Raw genomic sequence first — 23,526 nt, forward strand, 5'->3', positions numbered from 1 at the left:
CACCACAACTCTTACTGAAAGTGTTTGTGCCCTGGAAACTTCAGCTTCGCTTAATGATTACCCCAAAAAAACAATTCCATATGACATTATGGAATGAAAGTAACCATAGTATGCCAGCTTTTTCATTTTTATATCGCCTATGTCTGACACAATTATCATTATAAATATATTTGTTAAACTTCCACAGTTTTGTGGTGTGCTCCTCTCAATTGAATTTATCAAGCTGTAATCCCAAGAATTTAAGTGGCCACTTCTATCTGCTTGTCATGGTATGTTAAGCATATACTTGTGGGACACCTCTTAAGTTCTGAACTGCATGTAGTGTTTTTTCAAAGTTCAGTGACAATTGGCTAGGAACCAGTAATTAATACCCACAATTACATTTTAACCAGTCTTTCTAAAACTACTCAATTTGCTATTTATTGCAATGTTTATCATTGGCACACACAACAAAATTGGCATCTCATAATGTTAATTATGAAAGGTAATAGATATACACAAGAAAAAGTAAGGGCTGTAAGATGAAACCTTGTAGGATCCCGCATGTAATTAGCTCTAGGTTGAATGATACCTGATAGCGTAACACATTTATTTCCTAATAACGCCCTTAGTTTCCTGCCAGAAATAAGATTTGAACCATTTTGTGGCATTTTCTGTTGCACCATAATATTGTAATTTACTCAAAAGGATATTGTGATTTAGTCAAATGCCTTTGACACATAAAAAATATACCGGTTGCCTGCAATTTTTTGTGTAATGAATTACATACATTTCACTAGATGTAGATTGCCTTCTCAATATCAGAACCATTTAGAAATCTGAACTGCGACTTTGACAGTATGTTATTTGTGATAAGGTGGTTATAAAGCCAATTGTACATAAACTTTCCTAAATTTTTTCTGAATGCTGGCAAAAGTGAAATTCAACAAACTTGATAATGAAATAGCATCTTTCTTCTTACAATGGGTTAACTTCAGCATATTTCAACCATTCAGGAAATGTTCTGCTGATAAACAACTGGTACACATAGCTTACTGTTACTCAACTCAGAATCACATTCTTTACTGAACTTTGATATTTCATCATACCCACTAGATCTTTTTGTTTTTAGAGAGATTTTATGATGGACATTACTTCTGCTGGGGTACTGTGAATCAAATTCATATTATGAAAGTTACTTGAAATGTTTAGTCTGAAGTGTTCCATAGCAACATCTACAGAACCTAACAACCCAATCTTTTCAGTAACAGTTATAAAGTGTTTGTTAAAAAGTTCTGCAAAACAATACACATGTTACCAATGCATCATTTACTCTTAATGCTATTCATCCTTTGTCTGGTTCTACCAGTCTTCTTCACTATATCCCATATGTCTTTATTTTATCTGCTGAGACTCTTTTCCTTGTAATATATTTGCTTTGATCTCCATATTAGTCTTTAATATTTTGCAGTATTTCTTCTAATGTGCTGTAGCATCATCCAAACTGTTTTGGATTGACATTGTTTTACAAGATACCTTTATTCCTTAAGTAATCCATGGCTCGTTTGTGGGCTTTGCTGTAACCTTGGTTAGTTTTGGGGAACAGTGTTACAATAAAGTAAGCACTTTTGCTAATAGTGTTGTATCTTTCATTCATACCATGAGCACTATAAACATCACTCCAATGAATGTCGGAGTGTCCTAAAATCAATTTTTGGCTTCAAGATTACCCTCTTGAGCTCAGATTTAACATTTTATATCCTGTTTAGTATTAATATTTAACACAAGGAACTGAAAGTCATGGTCTGAGAGGCCATTGACTACTGGTTTTCTATTATAATTTTGTTCATTGGACTTTTTTTTCTATAAAGATATTAGCAGTGGCTGTTTGTGAGCAATTGGCTACCCTAGTGAGGAGCTTTAGTGGAAATTAAGTTGAATGATTGTGTTATTAACACAAATAAGTTCTTACTGGGAGTCTTCAAGGAAATCTACATTGAGGTCACCAGCAACCACTACTTGTTTCTGGTTGTTAAATGGGCCAGTACAGCTTCAAGGTGGTTTACAGATGAAAGTTACCTGCAGGTGCTTGATATACACTTAATATTAAGAGATTTTTGTGAAATTCTACTTCTGTTGCACATGCTTCCATATGCTGTTCTAGGCAAAGTTTGTCTGTTCTTAAATGTATGACTGTGCCTGATGAATGTGGCAACTCCTTTCTCCATTTCTGACCTACAAAAGTGAGATGCTAACCTAAATCCTGTAACACTGAAAAGATCTCCACCAGTGCTCACATGTAAGAAAGCTCTGGATAATTCCTTCATGCTGGTACATGGTGAGCACAGACTTCACTTGAAACCTCTCCTGAAGTCTTTTATCAAAATGTTAGTTTTAGGGAGGAAAACTGAACTACCATAAAACTTAAAACAGCAATATGAAGTTTTTAAAAAGTTAAAATTTTTTAGTGTGGACCAGTTTCAGAATTAGGGCAGAGAGAATGGCTAGCTAATGGTCTAAATTCCAGGCTCTGAGGGCACACATTGAGAAGTGAGAAATATTGCTGAGTTTTTGGAATTCAGCTGTTTTTTCCCTGTGTGAAAAGTAAAGCTTCATTGCTGTAGGTGTTCCCTATTAGTGGAGGGTGGTGAACTGTCTTCCCCCCCCCCCCCCCCCCCCCCCCCACCCTCCCCCCCACCTTTCCCAGCCAGTCACCCTTTCCTCCCTGAGGGAGGAAAAAAGTTCTGAAAGCTGAGATAGTTTGTCACTACACATGTTAATTCCTAATACTTGAAATTTCGCCACCTAGAAGAAAGTCCTGATTAAGAATTTTGCATCATTGTAATTTGTTTCAAATTTTCCTTTTTTTGAGACTGCATTTAAAATCCTTATTGATCCTTTTAAAAGGAAAGCTCCCAACAAACTTAACTTTGAAATACACCTACTTAGAAAGTCTGAGCCTTGAAAAGTAGCTGTTTATATGATTATTTAAAATGTTAGTGAAATGTCATTGAGATTTAAGAGCAGTACACATGAAGTAAAATGGCTTACTTTAAGTTCTGATTACAAATGTTACTATAGCAGTGTACTCACCTCAAAGTGAGGTGCAGTCTTTGTTCTGCACATAATTAGCTTTTGTATGGAAAAGTCTAACATTGCCTTCCACAAGTGTTACAATGTAGCAGCTGCTGCAGCAGCAGCAGCCTGTTTTTTTTCCTGCTTGTTTTGCTATGTTTTATCTCCTCCAAATTTCTCACATGTTGAATGCTGCATCATCTCATTTGCAAGAAGTCTATAAAGTGAGTGGTTTCCCCCATGAGCATATTACTGAGAGTTGAAACAGGAAAAATTCAGTAAGTCAGTGTTGTGCCTTTCTGGGAGAGTCCTCCAAAAATCTCTCAAAATTGGAATATTCCTCATTCCAGTTAAGTTTTTAGTTTCTAAAAATCCTTAAACATGAAACTAATTTTAGCAGAATTACAAAAATATGAAAACCTTAAAATTACTCATTTTGAGGACAAAGTGGCTCAGTTGGTCATGATATAAATAGTTGTGAACATAAGGGCTGCTAAGTTTATACTTGTACCAGGAGGCAAGACTTGCCAAGATATTTCTCATGAAATGTCGGACTGATCTCACATGCAACCAGTCCAGTTGCAATGATAGGTGGCTCGTACTTTGACTTGTTGCTAATATTACTGTTTGGTTAGTATTTACTGTGCAGATTCATTTTATGCAGTGAAGTGACACGACATAAAATTGACATGTTAATCTCCAGGTAAGCCAAAAGATGCTACTGAGGGCTGCACATTGGACAAGAACTTGTTCAGTTGTCACGACAAGTTGAAATGTGTAGAAGTTGCCGAAGTCTGTGACGGAACCCCGCACTGCTTGGATGGTTCGGATGAAGGTCCCATGTGCCAGAAAAGTAAGCTGATACATAGTGCTAAAACATTCTGACTGTTCTCTCTCCTCATTTAACAGTTTAGCAGCAGCATAAAATGTTTCAGGTAAAGCATTGTGCCCCAACCAGGGCTGCAGCTTCAGGTGCCAACCAACACCCAGTGGACCTGTCTGTGTCTGCCCGATGGGTTTCAACCTGGTAAATGAAAAGTACTGCTCAGGTAATGTGTAATTGGTTTCCCCTATTAAGTTTTAGCTTGTCAAACTTGTTTGTTAGCAGTACTCTTACACTTGGAAAATTGTCTTGTCACTGCGTGTTACTTTTGTTAGTCATAGCTATTTTAAGGTTTGATTTTTCAAGGAATATACTTGTTGGTTTTGACTTCTGCTTCAGGTTTTGATTCTAAAAGATGTTCGAAAGGATTAATGAAAAACAGAAGTATGTGGTAGCCTTAAGGCAAAACATAGAAACAAATATCCCACTTATCAATTTTACTAAATTGAAAAAAATTGCATTTAATTTCTGAAATCATAAATTCAGATAAAAATATTTTAGCTCATTCTAAGTGAAACTCAAAACCCAGAAGTTCACCAGTGCAGAAGTCTTACGTAGCTAAATTAAGGGGGATAGAATGTCAAACAGGCAGTCTTGAATCAGGAGACACGCTACAGGACAATTTAATTTCCACTGTCTATACTTTCACGAATAAATTCATAAAACTTTGTAAGCATGGCCAGGAAGGATTAACAATCATAGCAGTTGATTTAATCATTTTTTTTTTTTTTCACTTCTATTGGCTGTTTGTTGCTATAGGTACTCTTCTTCATAAGCAGAAAATTCCTTGATAAATTTTGCACAGCATACAAACCATACTTCCAGGTGTATGAAACTCTAGAAATGATTCCAGTTATGAAAAAAGGAATGTGCTGTTACATTTTAAACATCATGCTTAGAAAAAACTCAAATTTTATAGTTAATTATCTCTAGTTTTACCAGTTTTTAATAGATTTGGAAAATTCTAGTTTCATAAACCTGTGGTTTGTATGCTGTGCAAAATTCATCAAAGAATCTCGCTTAATTATGAAGAAAATGTTACCTATAACAAATGCAGCCAATGGTAAGCAAACAAAAGGTGCAATACAAATGTAAAAAATAAATCATTTTATATTTTTAACTTCCACCACTATAAGGGTAAATCTTGAATCCTTTCTGGTCATTCTGAAAAGGTTTATGAATTAATGAATTTATTTTTAAAAGTATAGACACAGGAAATTGAAAATTCCTGTGGTCTCTCTCCTGCTCAGTCATCCCATTTGACATCCTACCCCCCCCCCCCCCCTCTCCTCCTTCCTTAAGATACAAAATAGCTGTGGCAGCAGACTTGGGAAGTCTTCAGCCAAAGTATGTCTTCATAATATTGGAACAATTTTAGACACAATTGGAAGATCATAAATTATTCATTGCTTTGCAAATTCTATAATATCAAAAGTAAACTAAAAGATAAAATTAAGAAAATTGCCTCAGATTTCGAATGATGGCTCACCCTCTAAGTCATCATGATGGTTTTCCAAGAGTCAAATTCTGGGACAGTGCCTTTGTGGTAATGGCTAACAACTTATCCCCTTCTGCAACCTGTGGGCATGCAGTTATATGCATGTTTGACTTCCATTATTCATATTTAGCTGACAAATCTTAATTACTGTAAAATCATCCCTTATTGGTAATATTTAATTTATTCATCTCCTGTAAGACAGTTTATTGAAAACTGCCATTCATTGGTGTTAAGAGTGAGGCAGATGTAATGACCAGAATGTAACAGTGTGGTATTAAGCTAAAAAATGGTAAAAACCTGCTTATTACTGGCAAAGATATCTTAATCCAAAACTAAACATGACCCTCTACTGTCGTGTTAGATAAATTCGTTATCATCCATAAAAGGTCATTAGCACTTCATCTTCCCAAACTTTAAACAAGTGAGAGGGTGGGTAAACTAAGGATTTAAATTGATTTACAATAGACTTAATCCCTAGGATCAAGACGGTGGAATCATGTCTTCAAAATATCAGTTTGTAGCTTAACAGCAAGACTTCAGTAGCCTTACGAGGCCAAAGTAACAAATTTTGATTGTGTAACAATTTTTGTGAAGCCTCTTTAGAGGAAAAACAGATTATAAAACATGTCTTTGTTTATATTATCACCAAAATGATGCAGATGTTTGTATTGTCACTGAAATTTTTCCAGACATTGACGAGTGCAAGATGTATGGCATATGCTCCCAGAAGTGCAGAAATACACACGGCAGCTATGAGTGTTTCTGTGACCAGGGCTACACCTTGCAAAGTGATAACCACACTTGCACTGTCAATGGTAAGTGCTTCCATAAAGTACACATATTGATTTCTTCAGTGAGATTCGGCTGGGGTCAATTCCTTGACCCCACCTGAAGTTTTCTCACTCTGTATACTAATGTCTTCATATTGCTGAAAGTGTCTTGTTCATAATTCAGTCCACTCACGTAAAGAATTTTTCTTCATAGCCACATTTGAAAACAATATGCACTCCACACTGTCGGTGACTTTAGACCTTATAAAAAGCTGATTTTTTTTTTTTTTTTCCCCAAACACCTCCTTAAATGCTTACCTTTGAAATTTGTTCTGCACTTTTTGTTTCCTCTTCTGATCCTGTACCTCAAACTTTCTCATTATGCGAACATTGCTAGGTTTCTGTACTTGTCTTCATCACTTCTGTTCCTTCTTGTACTAATCTTCCGGCTACGGTCTCGTTATTCAGACGAGGATGTTGAAACTTCCTATCAGATTGTGTGTGGGACTGAGACATAAATTTGAGACATCTGCCTTTTGCAGGCAAGTGAATGAAATGTGTTGTAAAATACTTAGGTATTTCCCCTCCAAATCTTTATCTCAAAAAATGCAATTTTGATGTCTGTTACTGTAATATGATCCTAGATATCATTCTTTTTAAGCAAAAATATGTTCATACATCTTTATTTGAAACTCCTTTAGCCATTGATGGTATAACAGCCTTAACATCACTGTTTACTAAAACAAAAGGGTTGTCTCAAACTTGCCAGATCCAAAGCTTAGCCATCAAGTGGCCACCATTAAAATCTTTAATATCAAATTTTAGGAAAGACATTGCATATATTTTGTTTATAATCAAATTTCAGCTACTCTGTGGCCCAGTGTGAGCTGCAGTTTTCTTATGGCAGTGAAATTGGTGGGTATTTTAATGTTAATGTGAAATAGATTTTTGCTGAAAAACATTAAATTGTTGACCAGCAGGTGCAAATCTGGCACTGAGAAGGCAAGAAAAATCTGAAAGCTTTCCATACCTAATGGTTTAGGAATGCAATGTAAGCTGAAAGTCATCGAGAACTGCCACTTGCACAGTTTGTTCTGTATGAGTGCCAGAGATACCAGGATGCTGTACAACACACCTGGTGGTCAAAATTGGAACCCATTTCAAAAAAATGGTTTAAATGGCTCTGAGAATTATAGGACTTAACTTCTGAGGTCACCAGTCCCCTAGACTTAGAACTACTTGAACCTAACTAACCTAAGGACATCACACACATCCATGCCAGAGGCAACATTCAAACCTGCAACCATAGCGGTCACGCGGTTCCAGACTGCAGCGCCTACAACTTGTTGGCCACCCAGGCCAGTGGAACTCTTTCAAATGAAAACTGGTTGCACATTAGAATAGTTACCAAATTTTGTTGCCATAAGATTACAGTCCACACTGGACCTCACTGAACTTACTGGTTGGTTATAATTGAAGTGTAGCTACTCGGAGTACATCAGACTACCAGTTTGACCTACCCTTCTGACAAATTCTTTCCTATCACAGAGATCCACCATGTCACTATAAAACATAAAACAGCTAATTTTTTAACTTGTGGAAAGGAACTCTTGGAAAACCTCTAGCTTTACCATTTCATCACATTTTGAAGATAGTTTTTGTAGTTAGTAGGAATTGAATGTGCAAATCCTATGCTAGCTCCTGTCATCACAAGATCTTGCACAATGAGACAACGAACTGTGTGGCCATAGCTCACACTTGATCAGTGCCATTGATTTCGACTTGAGTATCTGCCATAGTGTAATTCAGCCCTTTTTTTTTTTGCAGTTGTACCACATATTTATCAAAGAGTTGCTCATGGCGTTGTCATTGGAACCATGTTCATGCTTAGTTGGTTCTTACTTGGATGTTGGCAAGCTTTTGGCAAAACTTAAAGTATTGCTGCTAAGTTTTAAAACTTAACTGAATTCAAATCGGATGAGCACATGTGACACGGTCACTGGACATTTACATACAGCTAATCTTATACCAGCATGGAGGAAAATAAACAGCTGCACAAAAATGCCTCCTACATCTGCACCCAATAGAACCTTTAAGTTCATGGTTTATGCAGGAAAGGAAGTATGTAGACATTTTGTACATAAGGCTGGCTGATGGTTTTTAACCTTGTGGGATACAGTGAATGCTTGATAAATTTCCAAGATATGTTAACATCTCTGCAGTAACTTTGAATATCTGCAGGCTTGAAGTCCTATGTCAAAGTAATTGTGCTTACCCAAGCATCATTCTGAGCAATGCATCAGTTGCCAGTCAGTTACTGATACAAAAGATATGAGAATGTAAGTCACTGACCACATACATTACCTTCTAGAATTGTTATATGCATCCTTATAACAAGGGGTTGCATTCTTTGCTCTGTGATAACATCACACTAATCAGATTTTTCTGTACACCTTTAATAAGGTACATATTCCTTAATAGTCCACTATGGTATTGCTCAGAATCTCCCAAGAGACGACTTATTCAGTATCCTAAATCTGGTTTGTGTTGAATTTGGATTAAGTGAACAGTTTGTTAGTAAAATATCATGGCAGCCACAAAGATTCAGGTACTTAAACAGTGAGGCAAAATTTTAAACTGCCAACCAATACTTCTGTGGTATGTCCAGACAGCTTGTTTTTCAAGAAACAAGAATCTCGCCTCTTACCTTATGCAAACAAAATGATTGTAGTTTGAAGTGAAAAGATCTTTGCAAGCTTCCTCCTCATTTAGTTTCCATGATTAAACAGCTGTTTACAGCTCATTGATATCAATACCTAGCACACTAGATTTGCCAAAACTGATCTGCCTTGTGTTCGATGTAATCTTTATGTAACAAATAACTTAGTTTGACGTTGGCATAACTGTGCTGAATTTAAAGGTTCATTAATTTTCTTCATATCTCGCCACCCACTGGGTAACACAATTTAACCATCCAGTTACAGAAAAGCTGTACCTGCCCTGTAATAACTAAGTTACATGTACAATTGCCAGGTACTGTTGGAATTGTTACTGCATTTCTAAGATATGAGAAAGAGTTTGCTATGCAAAAACTCATTGTGGATAAATTTTGGGGAAAAGTGAAGCTTATGGGCCAGTACTACATGAAGTTAGGGTGTATAATGGGTCATAAAATCTGCAGCCTGACTTGGAGAGGAAAGAAGTTGGCTTTATTTCCAGAAAATTAATCTGACAAGATTCTATTCATAATCACTAGTGAAAGAATCATTGTCACTATCTTCTCATAGTGTAGTTCTCAGTACCATCTAGTTAATGTGATAAATTTTAAGGATTCTTTTCCACATCTGCTTGTAGAGTATGGAGAATCGTGCATATTTCACCCACTCACATATCTGGGACGAATCTGGCTGTTTAATTTTTCACTCAGTGTGAACTTGGCAGTTTAATCAGCCATCCGTTACGCATATTGCTGTTAAAGTGCAGCTTTGAATGACTGATTACTCTGTATGTGTAGTGGTTGTAGGACAGATGTTAGACCTCCAGGGATGGGCAAGTTTTCTCTTTTATAGCTTACCTTGGACTTCCTCACTAGTCCATGAAAGCTTTCCAGGAGAAACGTGAACATCTTTGCTTCTCATTGCCAAAAGTTCATTTCACGATACTAGATTCCCATTTTGAGTTCAGTGTTGAATAACATATCAGAATAGACATGGCATTTGATTCATGTTACCAGGTTGATGAATGTTCGCAATGCAAATTTATCGTGGCGATGAAAATTCCCTGCTTTCCCTTGTCATGATCAAAAAGCCATTAACAGTAGTTTTCTCCAGAAATCTTTCATTGATCTGATAGAATTTGTTATAGGGATGTCAACTTTCTTGGACAATGATAGCTAAAAGGAATTAAAATTTGTGCCACAGCTGGGACTTGAACCCTGTCTCCTGTTTGTGTTGATGTGCTAACCATTACATCACAGTAGCAGTATGACTAATACAGGTGCAGATTACCTTAGGTGAATGCCCTCACTACTGTGAACTTAACTTCATACCTTCATTGGCCCTTTCAGAGGGCAAAATGGGCTGGAGGTGTGAATAAGTTTGTTAGGTATGGCATTGGAATAGGGTAGTAGGAACGGCTGTTAACCAAACTGCTACAGTGACTCGATGGTTAGCACATCTGCTTGGCAGGCAAGAGACCCAGGATTAAGTACTGGCTATGGCACAAATTGTTTCTTTGGCTAAAGCCAGTGCTAGTGCACCCATTCCACTAATAATGCATCCATAATTCTCTCTCTCTCTCTCTCTCTCTCTCTCTCTCTCTCTCTCTCTTTCTTATTGCTGCGATTTCCAATATTCTCTTCACTTTCTGTGCTCTTGACATGCCGGACTGAGGCTGCAACACTGTAGTAATCACATAATAGAATCCATTGTAGAGTGCAGCAACACCAGTCTTACTGCAGTTTCTTCTGCACCCCCCATTTTCATTCTTAACCCCAGGAAAAGTATGTGCAGATAATTGATGTGTATACAGCATTTTGAATATAATCTACAATTCAGATTATTTTAAATAAGATACTAGTATGCTTTGTAGATAATATTGTAATATTTTGAGAAATAACGGCATTATTTCTTGCTATTATGTGCAGAAGGAGAAGCTGTCTTGCTGTTTTCAACAAAGACCGAAGTTCGGGTTTACTTCATGCGGAACGAGGTGTACAGGTTGGTGGCAGACGGGCAGCAGCATGTGGCGGGAGTGGCTTATGACGGAGTGTACATCTACTGGACGAGTGTCCGCAATGGAGAAGAGGCCATCATCCGGAGCAACCACGATGGCTCCATTACTGATGTGCTCGTGTCTTCAGGCAAGTATGACAGACAGATCAGCCTGCTAGTTTCATCCTTTGTGTTGGATGTTCGAGATTCTCTGTCATGCAGAGGATTTTGGAAAAATGCTAGAGGGAACTGATATTCTCCCTGCAGACCCTAAATCTGGGGCAATTCAGGACATGAGGCAAAATTAATGCGAACATGCCAAAGTGCATGAAATTCATAGGATGTAGTAAAGTAAAACAACCTGCAGGTCTTTCTTGTTGGTTACACTACTGCATTGGTCTAAAACTACTTACAATTCTTTTTTCTGTTCACCAGGTCAACACAAATTTTAAGTACCTGGAAAAGTCTTGGGGTGCTGATAAACCCTTGTTGTCATAGTGTCAACTACTTTGATGTGCAGTCAAAGAATCAGACAAGTGTTGGAAACCCACATAGAGAATTTTAGGAAGGTATGATTAATCTATGGCTGCATATAGGATTCTCACATGACCCATCCTTGAGTCTGCTAGAGTGCTTGGATCCTCCCCAGATGAAAGAAGTTGTCAACTGCAGAAGGATTCTACCATCCGTCCCAACATAGTCTGTGTAAGGAAATTAGGGCTCATAGTGGGGTATTTTCAGTCGATTCCCCCCTTTACTGTTTGTGAGTGAAACAGGAGATGAAAAGGCTTGTATTGGTTCAGGTTATCCTACGCCATGCACTGTATGGCAGCTTGTGGAGTATGTATGTAGGTGTAGAAACTGAAGTAAAAAAATTAAAGTATAACGAATAGGGAAAAATTACAAATCATCAGTAAGTGATGAGATGGGGAGTTAATCCATTACCTATTTTCCCTATAAGACTGTGGTATGGTTCTATCTAACCAACCAATCCTTACTTTTCCTGTAACTTCCTTCCCTATTTTCAATACACTGTTCCTGTAACTTCCTTCCCTATTTTCAATACACTGTTCCCAGATTACATTCCTTTGTTCCAGGAAAACATTGGCATCGAGCATAAGCTAAACTGACCAGTAAACATTTTCTGAAATAGGAAAATAAGTAAAATTTGATCCATACAAATTTGGTTGGTGCTATTCATGACCTATTTATTCAGAGGAATTTTCAGTTCAGAATTTGATGCAGCAGTGCCTCAAAATATGCAGTGTATCCTTCTGCTATGGTGTTCAGAAAATAGACTAATTTCTATGACACAAAGGACTGATATAACTGCCATTTTGTTTCTTGTTCAACAGTACTTCTAACACATTTACTACTAGAGCTAGGTGTTTTGAGCAGGTGTAGTTAATTTGCTTTATACTTAAATTTAGGTCCATAATTAGCTGAAAAGTAACTTAGTGTAGCCGAAACACAAAGCATAATGGGTATCTGGACAAAGTGCATTGTTCTTATTTAGCTTTTTACATATAGTGCTGGTTGCCTATGGTGTATATGAATTGTGAAAACAATGTTGTCTTCCACTATGAGCATGACGGTTCAAATTTTCTTCCAAAGTAAGATTTATACAACACAAATTTGATTATATATTAATTTTGCAGAGTTCAGGTTGAAAGTTTTGTATTTTGTCCACTCATTGTAAGAAACTGACCCAAAATGTGTGAAGCAGCATAAATTGGCATCGGGATACAGAGTATGTGCACTTAATGGAGTATTGATGTGCTTTAACATACTATTGATCAGGAATCAACCTCTCACAAATATGAAATGAAGTTTGCATACTAAAAACGTCGCTGTTACCATTAATATGGTTACATAGTATAGTGCCTAAAAAGTTAGTACAATAACCAGTTGAATTTCATCATTGACTTGCAAGTCGCCGACGTGGCGTCAACTAAAAAGGACTTGCAATACAGCGGCCGAACTTCCCCGCATGGGGCCTCCCCGGCCAACAATGCCATACGATCATTTCATTCAGTTAAATACTGCTGACACTTTATCTAACCACTTCCATTAGAGAAGTCTTCCCATTTAATTTGGTGTGAAATTGTGTAATGATATTTTAGCCAAAACTAAAGACCTGGTACTATTTGCTTTTCAATTTTTATACATATGTTCATTACTCATTTCCTTGTTTAGGTGGCTTTGTTGCATGCTTTAACACTTTCTTAAAATTTCTAAGTGCTGTCCTAATTCTTGCAGTCACTATGGTGTGCATTGGAATATTGTCTGAAGACTGATCACATGCTTCACTGCCTTTTGCTTTACCATTACTCATTTAATATTTATCAAGTTGTCAGATATAGCCTTCTGATCTTCAACATTCTTCTCTAGCACTGTATTTAAAGTGTTCTATTCGCCTCTGCACTTTGTGTTTCAATACCATAAAATACTACTCAAAATAAATTCCTTCAGGTAACATTTAAATTTTTGATTTTACCAAAAATTTCTCATTTTGGCAGCTATTGCCAGTCTGCACTTTCTCTTCTCCGGCCATACCAACTGCCCAAATAACTCTAGTAGTAATTGGTCTACAGTTTAATAAGCCCTCCAACATTGCTTGATTTCAGTTTATCTACAGCATCCTGAATTTAGATTGTTCTGTTAATATGAAGTGCTGGCAGAGATTTCACTCTGCATGTACTATAATTTTGTAGGCCAGTACTGCCAAAAATTGCTTGACCATGTGTTACGGTAGGATTTTCTTAAGGACATGTTTACTTCATGTGTTTTGTGGGCTCAGTCTTCAAACAGCTATTGACTAACCACAAGCTGGTAAAAACCAGGGAGGGGAGGAAAGATCTGATTGCACTAGTTATGGCTGTTGCACTAAAAACTGAAGAGATATCAGTGCAATAGAGTATAAAACATGCTTCAGAAGTACATCTGCAATTTGAGTGGTTACCACACTGAGCCAATGTTGTAATGCATAAGCACTGTGAAAGTTTCCTGTTGAATTATCTAATAACTATACTGAATTGTGCCTAATTAACATTCTCCAGCAGAAGTGGAAGAGTTACTCATCCGAACTGAAACTGTTTAGAAAAGGAAATGGTAAGTTTCCAGACATGGGTTCCTATTCAAAATATTATGTACAGACTCCCCTCTAAAAGTCCTCAGTTTGTAATGGGAATTTTGAATACCTGCTCTTTAACAGTTCACTGTTCATTGCAGACTTTGTGTTCCTTGCTCTGCCAAATATACTTTCTGTTAAGACAAGACAAGACTAGACTTCTTATATAAAGAAACATCCCTGACATTGTCAGTGTGTTTACTTCACAGCAATTAAAAATTGTTGCTTACAAGAAATCTAAATATTGACTTTACACTTCTACATTTGTGAAAGAGTACTGAATACAAAACACTCGGTATCAGTGTTCCTGTGTTGAAATTTTCAAGGAAACTTTCTTCCATAATACATGCCTACAAAACAAGAAAGAACATTTTGATTCCATTTTTTTACAGTTTGAAAAGGAAAGTATTAATTTTTGGTTAAATATATAAAGGGCTGTGAGACTTGTATCATTGGGTGTAGGCCCAGAGCCAAAGGTTTGGAGTCATCAGTCACTTCAAAAAATTAATTTGTTGCCTTTCTCTTCAGCAGAGATTAGAGGGGAAATGTCATTTTGCTCTGATAGGTTTATTTAGGTCATGAATGATTTTCTGTAAATTAGTTTGATGTGGATTGTAGAGTTAGAAGTGAGCTAAGTGTAAATTGACATGGTTCAAAATGTGCAGGTTTGAGTCTACCAGAAGACCTGGCATTGGACCTCATAACAGGCAACATCTACTTCACTGATGGTGAAGAAAGCTACATAGGAGTCTGCACGAAAACTGGGACAGAATGCACTGTGCTTGTGAATGAGGATGTCCGGAAGCCCAGGGGAATAGCTCTCCTGACACAGAATGGGTAAGGTTCCAAATGCACCCTGCACCACTGGTAGGGTGTGGCAAGTGAGGATACTATTAGATGTTCAGCACTTAAACTTTCTAATAAGGAATAGTACCCTCTTCTAAATGCCTGTCCTGAAAAGCAGGAAATGACTCCCATTCATAATGGTTTGATGCAGCTTTGATTGCAGCCTGTACTGTGCATGTGTCTTAATCTTCATCTCCATTTCCATATACTGTTCATCCATTTGAAAATACTCCACTGTATTCAAGCCTTGGTCTCCTTCTATTACCCCCTACACTTCCTTCCAATACCAAATTACTCTGATGCCTCAGTGTCAATCCATGTAATCACTTCAGTCAGTTTGCCATACGTTTTTTCCCCAATTACTTGTCTGCAGTAGTTAACAGATTTACCCATGTAACCCTGAGCCATATTCTATAGTATTTATTTCATAAACTGTAGTTCTTAGAATAATGAATGAAAACAATAGCTCATGATCACAAGATTGTACATGAAGGGGTGTTAAGTGATAGACAAATTGATAGTTGCCATAACCAATGTGCAAATATTGCAATGGTACTTGTAATTACCTCAAGATATGCAGTAATCAGCCATAAAGCATCTAATGTGCACAGCACTTCCAAATAAATTGCTCTGACTTTTTGGGTGAGCATTTTTAGGCCTGCCAAGTACAAAACCTTAGCTTAGCTCTTTTTTAGAGACTGTGCTCTGCCATCTTAGTTTGTGCTGAAATTTTAATAAAAGTAATGAACTCCAGCAGTTCAGGCTTAAATAAAATTTTTGATAGTCTGGAAATAGTGGCAACTTACCTGAAACGGCTATACTGATGACTTGTAGTCGATTCACAGGTGATGATTGAAAATTAATTTCCACACAAATAACAAAATATTTCATTGTAGCTAATTACAAATAATAAATTACTTTGAAAATTTTCGAATAACCCTTGGCACTACTTAAGTTTCTATTCAACATTGTATTTAAGCTGTTTCAAAAATAATACTGATGTGATCTTAAAAGGTACTCTTTTATTTACCACTATCCAGAGATGGATAATTTTGTGCTTCAAAGTGACTTTTTAGACTGCAGCTCATTGATGCCTTGTCAAAAAATGTAGTTGCATTTCCCTCACAGTGCCACTAAGATGCACACTCCTATTTGCACCTATTTTAGACATGAAAATGAGTGTCAATGAATAATTGGCTTATCCAGAATGTAAACCTTTAAAGTTCCTCATAATTGAACAGTACAAATATCGATCAATAATGAACATCAAAACACAAAAGAAATTAAATAGTAAATAATGAGTAGATTCACTTTCCAGCACCACTGTTTCTGCTCTTTGTTTGTACTGCTTACCAGTGTTTTCCTCCCATATATTAATATACCAGACAAATACATTTGGGAGAGTTTAACAATGTTAAATTTTTTTAGCAACTTTCAGGAAAGCTTTTAATGCTGTTCACAAGCTGCATTTTCAATCTTCTGTATTTTGACTCAATTACTTTATTACCCTTCTGAGCCTAGCCCCTTCATCTCACTAGACTTAAACTACTTTGTTTCAAATACCTCTTTCCAAGAAAGTATCTTAAAATTTTTTAAATATTTGCTTTCTGATGGAATTTAAATATCATGTAAAGATTTTCTTTAGCTTTCCCATATTTCAGCTTTACTTACATGGACAGACTAAAATGTAGGGACTACAACCCTTCCTTCCTTCCTTCAAAATTGCTTTCACCTTGCTTTCATGTATTTTTCCTCATAACAATGCATTTTGTTCACTGTAAGTTGCGAGACAACTGTAAAATTTGAAAAGTTTTATAGCATCAGTTGCCCCAGTGATTTCATTAATTTGAAATTGGCACCACCAGGCTGAATGTAACTTCCCTATTACACAAGAAATTAGTGGGCAACATGTTGACATTACTTAAATACTTTTCATAAAGTACTGAAAGATATGCAGAATAATGAATATGTAGTGACACTAAAGTGGTGAAACATTAAATGATAAAGCTAAAACAAGTGACACATTCTGCTGGTTTTTCTGCAGATGCAAAAAATTTTTGTTCTTAAGAATTGAAAATGCAGTGAAACTTCATTGGTGTGCAACCAATAAAGAAATTAGGATTAGACTTCTAAAAACTAGGCTAAACAAAACCAATTAGACCTAAGTGTTCCAATATTGTCTTCTTGCAAAGACATTATAATAATCTCTTCTGTGTGAAATAGCAGCTGTGTATGAAGAGGGAATAGTTGTTGTTGTTGTTGTGGTCTTCAGTCCTGAGACTGGTTTGATGCAGCTCTCCATGCTACTCTATCCTGTGCAAGCTTTTTCATCTCCCAGTACCTACTGCAACCTACATCCTTCTGAATCTGCTTAGTGTATTCATCTCTTGGTCTCCCTCTAGGATTTTTACCCTCCACGCTGCCCTCCAATACTAAATTGGTGATCCCTTGATGCCTCAGAACATGTCCTACCAACCGATCCCTTCTTCTGATCAAGTTGTGCCACAAACTTCTCTTCTCCCCAATCCTATTCAATACTTCCTCATTAGTTATGTGATCTACCCATCTAATCTTCAGCATTCTTCTGTAGCACCACATTTCGAAAGCTTCTATTCTCTTCTTGTCCAAACTATTTATCGTCCATGTTTCACTTCCATACATGGCTACACTCCATACGAATACTTTCAGAAAGGACTTCCTGACACTTAAATCAATACTGGATGTTAACAAATTTCTCTTCTTCAGAAACGCTTTCCTTGCCATTGCCAGCCTACATTTTATATCCTCTCTACTTCGACCATCATCAGTTATTTTGCTCCCCAAATAGCAAAACTCCTTTACTACTTTAAGTGCCTCATTTCCTAATCTAATTCCCTCAGCATCACCCGACTTAATTAGACTACATTCCATTATCCTTGTTTTGCTTTTGTTGATGTTCATCTTATATCCTCCTTTCAAGATACTTTCCATTCCATTCAACTGCTCTTCCAAGTCCTTTGCTGTCTCTGACAGAATTACAATGTCATCGGCGAACCTCAAAGTTTTGATTTCTTCTCCATGAATTTTAATACCTACTCCGAATTTTTCTTTTGTTTCCTTTACTGCTTGCTCAATATACAGATTGAACAACATCGGGGAGAGGCTACAACCCTGTCTTACTCCCTTCCCAACCACTGCTTCCCTTTCATGTCCCTCGACTCTTATAACTGCCATCTGGTTTCTGTACAAATTGTAAATAGCCTTTCGCTCCCTGTATTTTACCCCTGCCACCTTTAGAATTTGAAAGAGAGTACTCCAGTCAACATTGTCAAAAGCTTTCTCTAAGTCTACAAATGCTAGAAACGTAGGTTTGCCTTAATCTTTCTTCTAAGATAAGTAGGGAATAGTTATACTTCCTATTTAACATTGGCCTCTCCAGATATTTTAAGTTTAGAGTTGGACACCACATGACACCTTCCTCCACATTCAAATTTTTTCCTGGTCCAAGGGAGTGCTCTAAAAAATGAAATCCTGAACAGTGAAAAAGTCACAAGCATTTAAAATGACAATTGCAGACTTTCTTGATGTTTCTCATCTTCAACTCATACTGTTGGCTATTAAGAGGTACCCTTTGAGCAGTCTGGGTGGTGTTAGCTTTGCAAAACTTTCTGTGGCATAAAGATGTCTCCTGATAAACTCAAACCAGTTTGCTGCCAAAGTATATCTAAAATACAAGCGTTTGCACTAATAGAGAATGTCCTACATATAAAAATATCGTTAAATTTTACAAAGTATAACAACATAAATTACTGACAAATTTCCCCATTTGTAGATAGGATATAGGAAGCTTAGCACTTCCAATGCTTATTGGAGGAAAATCCCAAATTTTGTTGAACAAAATTATGTGCCATCAGATGTGTTCCAAAATCACACATTTACCATTTACTGAGATCTTTTGTATCTTTATGTGCATTTAGTTCCTGTCATAAGTGAATCTCTAATGGGCTGATAGAAAAGATATTTTCACCACATGCCAATATTGTGTAAACTGTGAACAACTTTCTTTTCAGAATTGCTACAATAAAATAGAATCAAACCACAACTTTAATCCTAATTTTTGTAGTTAAAAATTTACTCAATTTTTAGAATTTGAGATTTCTTGTTAACATACTCCCATTGGCAAAAGTTTTGATAATACTTCTTAAAACCTATTAAGATACTGGTCATCTTTAGCCACATCGATCTAAGCTTTACTTGGTCACATCGGTAATGAGAAACTGCTCCTAGTTTAACAATCTACATCTAGTCAGTAATAGCCCATGTAAACTAGTGTAGTAGTTGAAACATTCATGTAGTTTCATTATTTTTGCATGCTCCTTGGATCATATTTGCAACACTGGCCATGATGTGGAATATCATAAGACATTTTTCCCCTGTGGAAACACAGGACAATTTAACAGGGTTTTTGTTAATATTGACCTACAACAAAATTTGACAAATGTCATCCATCCACCCACATACATGCCATATTAAAGTTCATTGGTGGAGTAAGAATTTTAAAGTAGAAATGACCTAAATTTTCAAAATTTATCTGCCAGCACATTAAATTCACGATGGAAATGAGAAAGTATTATGGCAGCTTACTTTGCTCCACTTTGTTCAAGAGTGTGGCTAGTGGTGGTTTTTGCCCCCTAGTGTTTTAATGTTTTATAAGAATTCTTCTCAAGTCTTGCAGGGTTCTTTACAACAAACTCCTTAAAAACATAAGGCATAAGTCTTTGTCTTTTAGACAGTTATCTTCATGAGGTAAAGATACATAGGTTCGTTGTGTGCAGAGTTCTTTGCTTAGAATTGACACAGAAAATTAGTCCATTAAATGTAGAATGGAAGTACACAAAGTAAACTAATTTTGTGATGCTGTAATCACAGTAATGACCACTTAAAGACCAGATGCCACTGAATTTAAGAAGCATTTGCAAGATCTGGTTGCAATTTCCTGTTCATTCTGGAATGTGAGCATTCCTTGCTGTGCTGAATTTTTTCTTGCCTTTGTCTTTGAGTGAAACTCCACTTATTGATGACTAACTACTTGTGATGCTTGTGCAATCAGCAGAACAAGTGAGATTAATTTTTCTTTTTGGTATGAGAGAAAAGATTTGTGAGCAACAAGAGTGGATTCTGTTAAATGCCAATGGTAATTTGCCCTATCAGAAGATTCATCAGGAGTAACCCAATTCGCTTACCTTAGACACTTCGTGCTCCAGCCTGTCTGTTAGGAACATAAGCCTCACAATCCAGACCTTACCTCACTGTGTTCACTCTGGTTCAGCCCATCTCTTTTCATTTCAGCACTCCTTCACACTCTTCAGCCAAGGAGTAGATGGTCTTCATCTTTCTTTTGTATTTCCATTTCATGTGCCTCCTTGGAACACTCTTGTTTTTGATTTTTAGTGCCCATACCATATCAGTCGTGATGTTTCTATCTTCCTCTGCAAGGGTTTCTGTTTCACTGTTTCCATTATATTTCCATTATATTTCCATTATATTTCCATTATATTTCCATTATATTTCCATTATATTTCCATTATATTTCCATTATATTTCCATTATATTTCCATTATATTTCCATTATATTTCCATTATATTTCCATTATATTTCCATTATATTTCCATTATATTTCCATTATATTTCCATTATATTTCCATTATATTTCCATTATATTTCCATTATATTTCCATTATATTTCCATTATATTTCCATTATATTTCCATTATATTTCCATTATATTTCCATTATATTTCCATTATATTTCCATTATATTTCCATTATATTTCCATTATATTTCCATTATATTTCCATTATATTTCCATTATATTTCCATTATATTTCCATTATATTTCCATTATATTTCCATTATATTTCCATTATATTTCCATTATATTTCCATTATATTTCCATTATATTTCCATTATATTTCCATTATATTTCCATTATATTTCCATTATATTTCCATTATATTTCCATTATATTTCCATTATATTTCCATTATATTTCCATTATATTTCCATTATATTTCCATTATATTTCCATTATATTTCCATTATATTTCCATTATATTTCCATTATATTTCCATTATATTTCCATTATATTTCCATTATATTTCCATTATATTTCCATTATATTTCCATTATATTTCCATTATATTTCCATTATATTTCCATTATATTTCCATTATATTTCCATTATATTTCCATTATATTTCCATTATATTTCCATTATATTTCCATTATATTTCCATTATATTTCCATTATATTTCCATTATATTTCCATTATATTTCCATTATATTTCCATTATATTTCCATTATATTTCCATTATATTTCCATTATATTTCCATTATATTTCCATTATATTTCCATTATATTTCCATTATATTTCCATTATATTTCCATTATATTTCCATTATATTTCCATTATATTTCCATTATATTTCCATTATATTTCCATTATATTTCCATTATATTTCCATTATATTTCCATTATATTTCCATTATATTTCCATTATATTTCCATTATATTTCCATTATATTTCCATTATATTTCCATTATATTTCCATTATATTTCCATTATATTTCCATTATATTTCCTCTTCTTCCCACTGTTGCCCTGCTTCTGAAAAGCAATTTCACACACCTGTAATCTGCTCATCTTTCCTTCTATAACCACATTTCAGATGCATAGGTCAAAATTGGGATGTAGTGGCTTCTATAATGTCTTTGCTTTTGTGAGACATCCTTGTTCCACACCAGCCTTTCAACACTTGGCAAGAATGCTTCAGCCTGTCTGCCACACAATGATGGCTCATGCCTTCCATTTTCCTCCTGTCACACTTCTCCAATACTTCACCCTTTCCACCTTAAATTGTTCCTCCTATCCTTATTCTGATAGTTGATCTAGGTTTCTAGTTGTAAGCAGCAGCTCACATTTGTTTACATAAATTTCATTCCATACAGTTTCTTCCCAAACATCCAACTGTTCCTGAAAATCCTGTTTCACTTACATCATAGTGACCTGCAAACACTATTGCTTCAATCTTGGTCTTTTCAATTCTTCTACCACCTCAGTCACTACAGTTTCAAAAAAATTCTTTGCTGGAACCAGTCTGTCCTTAAATTTCCCACTTCCAAACAAGTTGGACTTCAACAGTACCTCTCTTAACACCTCTGTATTAAGTGAACCATTTACTAATGATAACTTGGAAAGTCATAAGCTTAAAGTTCTTCAAAAAATGTCACGTGTCCTGAATTCATTTATCAGGATTTGTGTAATGTTGTCAATCGTCTAAAATGCTGTCAACCGAATTTTAAATAGCATATTCGGTGATGTCCTGGAGTACAAACTGTAGCTAGTTCAGAATCTAGTTGATTTGCTTGCTCATTCTTAAATACATTAAAGTTTTATCATGAAACATTAGTTCATAGGTCTGTTGCCTGTCTACATTTGAGGTGTTCAATGTCTGGAGAGCCCACATCTTGTGGTCGTGCGGTAGCGTTCTCGCTTCCCACGCCCGGGTTCCCGGGTTCGATTCCCGGCGGGTCAGGGATTTTCTCTGCCTCGTGATGGCTGGGTGTTGTGTGATGTCCTTAGGTTAGTTAGGTTTAAGTAGTTCTAAGTTCTAGGGGACTGATGACCATAGATGTTTAGTCCCATAGTGCTCAGAGCCAATGTCTGGAGAGACACCTTGTCATTCGGATGAATTAAGCATGTATAGTTGTAACAGCAAAACATGCCTTTAATTTTAATCATCAATTTTAATCATCCTGTGGGATTTGTGCTTCTAAGAGAGGTGACTGTAGTAATCCCACTGCAAGAGGCTGGAGTGATTACTGATCTGATGTGTATTGCATGGAGTGTAGCATATACTGTAATGCTTTATATTTTGAACTGTGCTGGTTTTCTTAGTTTTTGCTAGAAAGTGATTAAAAGCTTGCTATGTATTTGTTGTAAGCCATTGTCTTTCAGAACATGATATTTATTTTCCTGTAAGCTAATGGTCACATATTGTGCAGGTCAATGTACTGGTCTGACTGGGGCAAGAACCCGAAAATTGCGACAGCTGGCATGGATGGATCCTCACCACGGCCCTTCGTGGTTGGTGTGCACTGGCCCAACGGGATAACCATAGACATTGGCAATGAGCGCTTGTACTGGGTTGATGCCAAGCTGCAGTCAATAGAATCCGTCAACTTGGATGGCAGCGATCGCAGGGTATGTAGGAAAATGAATTTGAAACAAACCGCTCTGGGAAGACTTCCTCAGAGCTCTTGGTAATGTATCAGACAACAGATAAATAAGCAGAGGTAGGTCATGAACTGTCAGGAAGCACAGAATTTGTTTCTTGGCTACTGAGATTTAATCCAGTCGTTGAAGTTATTATGTACAGACCACACATTCAAAAGCACACTGTACTTCGGTGGAAATGGACGATTAAAATTGGAAAAGTGGTGTTAGTGCTAAGTAAAACAGTCCCATTCCAATATCCATAACACACAAAGATGGGACTCTGATCTTAAGTAGTGGGCTGATGTGTCTCACTGTTGGTTGGGCACAGACAAATAATGCCTTAAGTTTTCCAAATTATTCCAAAGAAT

The 23,526-nt window shown here is 36.2% G+C and overlaps 1 protein-coding gene across 1 annotated transcript in view; it reads left to right on the top strand.

Annotated features, from left to right (window-relative positions):
• LOC124553503 (putative vitellogenin receptor) overlaps positions 1–23,526 on the top strand; it is a 148,450-nt gene that overhangs the window by 39,851 nt on the left and 85,073 nt on the right. The window contains exons 20-27 of the mRNA XM_047127356.1: positions 3,758–3,907; positions 3,990–4,103; positions 4,244–4,321; positions 5,914–5,974; positions 6,030–6,250; positions 10,851–11,066; positions 14,713–14,884; positions 22,945–23,143. Coding sequence (XP_046983312.1) covers positions 3,758–3,907; positions 3,990–4,103; positions 4,244–4,321; positions 5,914–5,974; positions 6,030–6,250; positions 10,851–11,066; positions 14,713–14,884; positions 22,945–23,143 — 1,211 coding nt within the window. The remainder of the gene's footprint in view (positions 1–3,757; positions 3,908–3,989; positions 4,104–4,243; positions 4,322–5,913; positions 5,975–6,029; positions 6,251–10,850; positions 11,067–14,712; positions 14,885–22,944; positions 23,144–23,526) is intronic.

This window comes from Schistocerca americana, chromosome 11 (assembly GCF_021461395.2).
Source record: "Schistocerca americana isolate TAMUIC-IGC-003095 chromosome 11, iqSchAmer2.1, whole genome shotgun sequence".
Lineage (NCBI taxonomy): Eukaryota > Metazoa > Arthropoda > Insecta > Orthoptera > Acrididae > Schistocerca > Schistocerca americana.